General features: G+C 36.9%; 1 protein-coding gene across 1 annotated transcript in view; it reads right to left on the bottom strand.

Moving 5' to 3' along the window:
- Positions 1 to 1,756: 1,756 nt before the first annotated feature.
- Positions 1,757 to 6,893, bottom strand: part of HERPUD2 (HERPUD family member 2) — a 28,005-nt gene continuing 22,868 nt past the window's right edge. The window contains exons 6-9 of the mRNA XM_054019295.1: positions 6,301 to 6,423; positions 4,680 to 5,003; positions 3,153 to 3,270; positions 1,757 to 2,692 (exon numbers count right to left, since the gene is read on the bottom strand). Coding sequence (XP_053875270.1) covers positions 2,531 to 2,692; positions 3,153 to 3,270; positions 4,680 to 5,003; positions 6,301 to 6,423 — 727 coding nt within the window. The 3' untranslated portion in view covers positions 1,757 to 2,530. The remainder of the gene's footprint in view (positions 2,693 to 3,152; positions 3,271 to 4,679; positions 5,004 to 6,300; positions 6,424 to 6,893) is intronic.

The raw sequence follows: 6,893 nt of genomic DNA, 5'->3' as shown, positions 1-6,893 counted from the left end.
CAAGTTAGTTTTTCTTCCTCCCCTCCTTTTCCCCACAAAACCCAGTAAGGGCAGGAGTTTCAAGGATCAGTGTGCTGATCAGTGGGCTGATCAATGGGCTCCTAGGAGCATCGTTTCTTCAGGACTGGCCATCCCACTCCTCCAAAGCTATGGATCTGGATGTAACCCTAAAAAGTTACTCCTTTCCATGATCCACTTAACTCATCATCAGGTTCTCCTGCTTAGTTTGCCATTCTCGTCTTCTTACCTTCCCCACATTCAAATCTCTTCTTAGCTTGTCTGGCTACAATGAAGCAGGGACTCTTCTGTACTGGTCGCCACTATTACTGGCATAGGGCCAGAATCACTGTGGGAGTGGTACTCTCAATCCCATCTGTCAGCAGCAGGGAGCTGCCAGCACTTGCTTGCAGCAGCACGAAAAAGGATGTCTCCCAGCAGGGAGCAGCTACTACTGTTGGGCTGCCACCATGTTGTAGCACTGCAGATGTTAGACACAGAGCTTGTAAGACAGCAGGAAAGACTAACTGCAGGGGGAACAGGTAAGGTGGGTACAAGCTAGAGATCTGGATGCCTCGGTAATGTGATGCTGTTGGCTATCACAAATTAGTCCTACAATGTCTAGGGTTGCCACTGAGAGTCCTATCGTTGTATTCAAGATCACTGTTTGCGCAAACATTAATTTTACATCCATTAGGTGAGATTCAGATACCTGCCAACTTGCCAAGGCAGCCATCACTTGGGTAGAGAGTTTGGACACCTCTGTGCTATTGCATAACAAGGATGTAAACCAAAGGGAGTTATGACTTCTGTCCCAGTGAAAACAAGGGAACAAAATAGCCCACTTAAAAATCAACCTATTATTTCTATAACAGGCAGTAAAAGAAATATTTTGAAGCCTTTAAGAGGGCATTACAAATGCTAGAGCATTAAGAACATATGGGTATTTATGTACTGAAGGCTAATATTCATGGCTGACTATTTTCTAGTTTAAGGGAAGCTCTTCTTTACTCGTCTGTATCAATTAAGCTGGTTTTAACATGTCACAAGGGTCTTGAATCTTTGACAGGCACTTTATGCATTGTATAAATCCAAATAAATAGAATAGTTATTTTAAGGCTTAAATATTTCCTTACTATAGCACTTTCAATAGTTAATACCGATACGGGCAGGCCATTTTAAAGTCTTGTTTTTCACTTGTTCATAAATTCTCTTAACTTTGTCCTTTGGGTTGAAACTTCATGTTTAGGCAGAGCCAAGATATGAATTCCTTATTTTATTTTATTAAGTGAGCATCATCTGTTCAGCCTTTCTGAAGTAATCAAGCACAAAACATACAAGAGTTGTGGGCATCCATGTTAAATTGAACTGTGTAGTTCAACTGTTAAATGGGTAAGGAAAGAGTTACTTCCTGACTTTACTGCATACAGTAAGGGATTGTGCCACGGATGTGCAATGTATTAATTCTCATTTAAAGGCTAACTACCATCTTTAGTTTTACCCCCAAAAGAACGCAAAACATTGTTTCTGCTATATTGAAATTAATAGTTTAAAAGCACAGAAATCATGAAATTGATAAACTATCTACCACATTACCTCTGCCATTATAAATATGTACCTTTATTTACAATGTGCAATATGGCTCTTATCATATAATTTCAATTTTGTGATTCATGGGTTCTCATCCTTGATGTGTACATGTAGGGTTTTTGCACTTAAGATAAAAGGTTGTATTTATAGGAACAAGCATCCAGAAGGGTTACTGTAACTTGGTTTTTATTAAAAAAACTAATTACATATGTCTATTTTCCAGTACATCTTTTTTTAAAAAGCACTGTATGTATCAAACATTGATGATGTACTTGATCACTGTTAATTTTCTTTGAAGAGCTGTCTAAAATAGAAAATCACCCCAAAATTTATTGAAACTGGCTATATAGCCTCAAGATATTTAAACTTTCTAGCTTCTTACATGAGAGGCTTAGTACTTTATAGCACAAGAAAAAAAACATACCATTAGCAGGTAATATTTTGTCTGAATAGAATTCTTTTGGGGATGCCATAAACACAAAACTCAGACGAGGATTTATATAGTGTTTAAGACTATTAGGAAGACTCACGGTTAAGTTAAATTTACCAGGAGGATAAATCTCATTTTTAAAAGGTTTTTGTTGTTGACATTTATACTTTTAACAGCTCTTCAAAGGAATAATCGTGCACACAACCTACAAACTTCTTGTCTCAGTGTAATTTACAACTAAAATTAAAATAAAACATGGAAGACCGGTATCTTTACATTTAATTCTTCTTTAGAAAAAAGAAGAACTTAAAAAAAAAATGTAGTAATCCACTTGTGCTTAAAATATTCATATGCATGAGAAAGCCAAAAGGGAAAAATACACATTTTTGTACACCATGATCAAAAAGTTAATATAAATCTTTTGAAATTGCACTGTATTTAAAATGCCCCCTAGATTCAGCTCCCTCTTCTATGTACAGCTTCTTACGCTGCCTGGCACAGTTCCTCTTGAGCCTAATTGCCAACCTGTGGAGGTCCTTCAGGGATGAGCGATGTGAAGAAGGTGGTGATGAAGGACCAAGCTGAAGCCATGAATCCAGGATGCTGCTCTGCACTGCCATCTTCACCTGCATCTTCTCCACTCTCTTCATCAATCCCATCATCCATAAGACGCTCCTTTTAAAACAGAAATTGTCTAAATGGTTTAATTGCTTTAATAAAGAGGTAGAATATATTAATGGAAATATTTTCCTACATAAAGTAACCCTATTAACAGGGCAACTCTCTGTGAGGGATCTAGTCGCATAAACACAAAACTCATTCAACAGTGGAGTAAGTCTAAGTAGCAGTTCTCTATTAAATATTAGAGACAAAGATGAAGGCAGTATTGATCTGGTTTTTCATAATAAGGCTTTAGCTTTTTGTTTTTAAATGTTTAATGATTAATTTCCCTTCTGTCCATCCCACCTATTAAGGTTACTTTTTTTTTTTGGTGTAAAAAAGAGAAGTGCATTTCCATTGTCATTCCTTTCCGATTCAAGCTGAATTTTGTACTACTATTCAGTTACAAATACAGATTATTTGAAAGAGAGAGAATACCGGAAAACATGAAACATCCAAGCTGACATTCACCTACCATCTCCTCAAGGTCAGGGTTATTTACATTTTGTCCATCAGGGTTCACTTCTGCATTGTTATTGGCTGCCTGTTGCTGGCCTCCCTCTTGCCTAAAGGGGAACCATCCAGCTTGGTGTCTATGTAATAAAATGAACAATTAAAAGCCTTGTCTCTCTAAATTGTAAAGCTGCTTATGAAATTTCTACAATGGGAAAATAACTGCTATCTACATGTCTAAGTCTCATTAAACTTACTTGCAGATGAAGAACAGATAATCCATTCTTCATCTTGATTGGACTGTTGGGGAAATACTGGAGTCTGAGCATTATTTCTAAGTAACAAAACTAACTGAAGAGATCCCTGTTAACCCAAATATAGAATAAAATGCTTCTTAGAACAGCTAATACCTGTATTATTTTAAGTCAGCACTGAAAAATTCTGCTCACCGTAAGTTTTTTCCCCTACTTGCCTGTCCAAAAAAAAACAAAAAAAACCCACACACCTTGATATTTTATTGATGTCAGTGATCATGGTAATGTGCAAGTGAATATTATGTTCCTGAGCAACTCAGTTTTAATGATGTTTCTGACAGGCAGTTTTAAGTCGGTAGCAGAATCAACCATATTTTAAGTTGAATATGAAAATGCAAAAATCTTAAATGCAGATCTTCTCAAATTTAATTCCTTAAAAATTACCTCTTGAAAGTAGCCCAAGATGAAAGTGCTATATAATCATTAAGTATTTCTGGCACTTTCCACTTCCATCCAGATCACACTAGGCGCCTTCACCCTGGCTGAGATGGTATTTTTAAATTCATTAAACCTCAGTGTCATGGTTAATGAATTTTGGTAGCAAAAGGCAGTAGCTTCAGGTTTTTTGTTTTGGTTTGGTTTGGTTTGTTTTTTTAAAGGGGGCGTATGGTAAAGCTTTCCTTTTCTGATATCTATAAAGCCCCTGAATGTTGAATTCTGGAGTGTCTCCACGGAGCCCATACAAGTTACTGGGAACATTCAGTAAGTATATCTGTGCTTAATTCAAAATGGAGTTCAGCTTTACAGTTCACCTTTAAGATCCCCAATCAGAAACAATATGTAATTTACGTCAGTGCAAACAAATGCTTCTGAAATCAATCGAATTAAATTCAATTCTTCCTTCACTCACCTCTTAAGTTCTGTTTCCATAATCTATGTTTTCCCTGCAACAGTTAATAAGTTGACATCACCAATATCTAAAAAGCAGCATGTTTTAGGTGTGATGCCCATCAGTTTTTACAGGGGAAAAGGGAATCCAGAACTCAAGAATTCTATATTTTCAGACTACATTTGAACATCTGTTTGAAAGCAGAGTTTCTGTACGTGCCCTGTTAATGATTATCATTAATTCTTCCCTTTTACAAATTCTTTGGAGTTCACCTTTACATTGGAATTCTGTAAAGTGATCCAATTTCACACCTTTAAAAGTTAGCTTATAATTACAGTCATACACTGATAATCATACTCCATGCATCTAAACTACAGCTATTCATAAATGAATATTTTTTACTCACAAATAAACCAGTAGCATGGCTCCCATTACCATGACAAACCGACTGAAGGAAGAATAAAAATATACAATGCTGAGGAGAATAGCTGCTCTAGAAAATGTGTACATCCAGTCTAACCAGTCTCGATTGAAGTCCTCCTCATTCACTACTGGACCTCCTTGTGCATTCATTTGAACATTCTGGTTTACAGGCCTGTTCTCCTGTGCTGCTACGTTTGGCACTGCTGGGGGCTCATTTGCAGGAACATGCTCTGAATTTACAGGCTGCGCGACGGCTGATCTGACTGGTTCAGTGCTGGATGTTGCCTGGGCCGAAACTGCAGCTTGACTGAAATTTAAAAATATGTTTTCTGAAAAGCCAGCTTTGTATCAGAAGTAGTATTTAAACCCAAGCTTCCTTACAACTCTTTTGTACAGAGAAAAATGCCAGTTGAAGTACCTAGGAAACTTGAGATCTTAAATACAAGTATATAAAATATACGCAAACTTCACAGGTATTGTGTGATAAAGAAAAAATTCCTCTGGAAATTTAGTAATACAGTACCTCTGGACAGACATGTGGCAGCTCTCACTCATCTTTTCCCTCCTCCATTGTATACCAAATATATACATTATTCTGCAACAAGGTTTAGATGCATAACAAGCAAAAAATCCCAAAATTAATTCAACTAAATTTTCCCTCTTCCACCAGAAGAGATGCACAGGATTAGTTTAAGTAAAAGCTCTTTACTTTTTGAGTAAAACATCGAGTTTGGAAAATAACATGAAATTTCAACTTTAAGAACCATTTTGTTATCAGGTAATAAGTATGTCTTCTCCGGGGACTCAGATGATTGTGAGATCTAGCACAGAATCAAAGTTGCAGTATCTGGACACCACAAGGTGAAAATAGGGAAGGTTTGGCCTCTATTATAACCCTCTTCCCAGCTGAGGACACGGTTTCTTCTGGACAAAGACTATGCCCACTCTATGCATCCAGTAGCAAAGATGATTAGAGTGACACGCGGCATTACCTCTCAGTCAGCAGTTGTGTGCTGTCCCCATAATGTTCCCAGCCCCACTGCCAACTGAGTAAGGTGGAAGAGAGGAGAAGATCTACCTCTGGGACCAAAATTCTCATCCAGCATGATGCACTGACATTCAACAGGGCTACTTCCCTTGCTTTTTGGCTTAAAACCAATGGAATCCATTTTATTTGGCATGGGAGATTTTTTTCTGGTCTTGCTAACCTCAACTCGAAAATACAATTTTGTAATAATTGTGATTTGAGCCTATTACTAGCTAACCCCATCTTGCAGAAGTGTTGCCTGGGCAGTACAAGAGCCCAATGAGTCTAATGTTTGTATCACAACAATTCCAGTGGTGAATGTTAATAAAGATACTTTCAAACAGAAGAATTCCACTCTCAATCATAAAACTTTAAAAGGAATACATTTTTAGAAGCAGGCTAAGTAATTTTTAATTTAATAGCCAAATTAAGTTAAGTATAAAATAGTAAAACCAGACAAAAAAAGAAAAGAGGCAAGGCACAGAAATGTCAGTCACACAAACAGCAGCTATCTAGTTTTTTTATGGTAGGTTGTTATCGCAGCAGTTGCACTAGGATGATACATGAAGTAACTTACTATTGCATGTAGTACTGACGTGCATACATTTGTTGCCACCATATCATCTGTAATGGGCTGAATGCAGGGTACATTGAAAATCCAGTAGAAACACCTTGACCTGGAAACTGGGTGCCTATGTTGCTACAGGGAATTAAAAGCAAAAAACCCACTCAGACTATGGCTATTAATAATTACAAATACATTTATTATTGTAAAATATAGCACTTTTTTCTTCATGTGCTCCACGAGAATTCAATATCAATAAAATTGTAAAGACATCCTTTGGATAAATACCTGATCCATCACACAAACGGTATTACTGTGCAAAATGAAGAGCTCTTTGTCAGAGATAAAAGGTCATCACAATTATGTGATCAATCCTCATTTGAATGTACCAACATTATTTCCATTCTAAAAAACATTTGTTGCATCTAGAAGCTCTATCATTAACTACATCTGACTAATGGGTTTGTGACCAAATAATCATTACTAATTATTTCATTATTAGAAGACAAACTTCTTAAAATCAGAGCTCTGATCAAACAGTGTGTATATATTATAGGGAGGGATTAACTGCACTAGAAGACTTCACACGTTCAGAACCCACTACT

Source organism: Malaclemys terrapin, chromosome 2 (assembly GCF_027887155.1).
Source record: "Malaclemys terrapin pileata isolate rMalTer1 chromosome 2, rMalTer1.hap1, whole genome shotgun sequence".
NCBI lineage: Eukaryota > Metazoa > Chordata > Testudines > Emydidae > Malaclemys > Malaclemys terrapin.
This window is presented reverse-complemented; position numbering and strand designations above follow the sequence as displayed.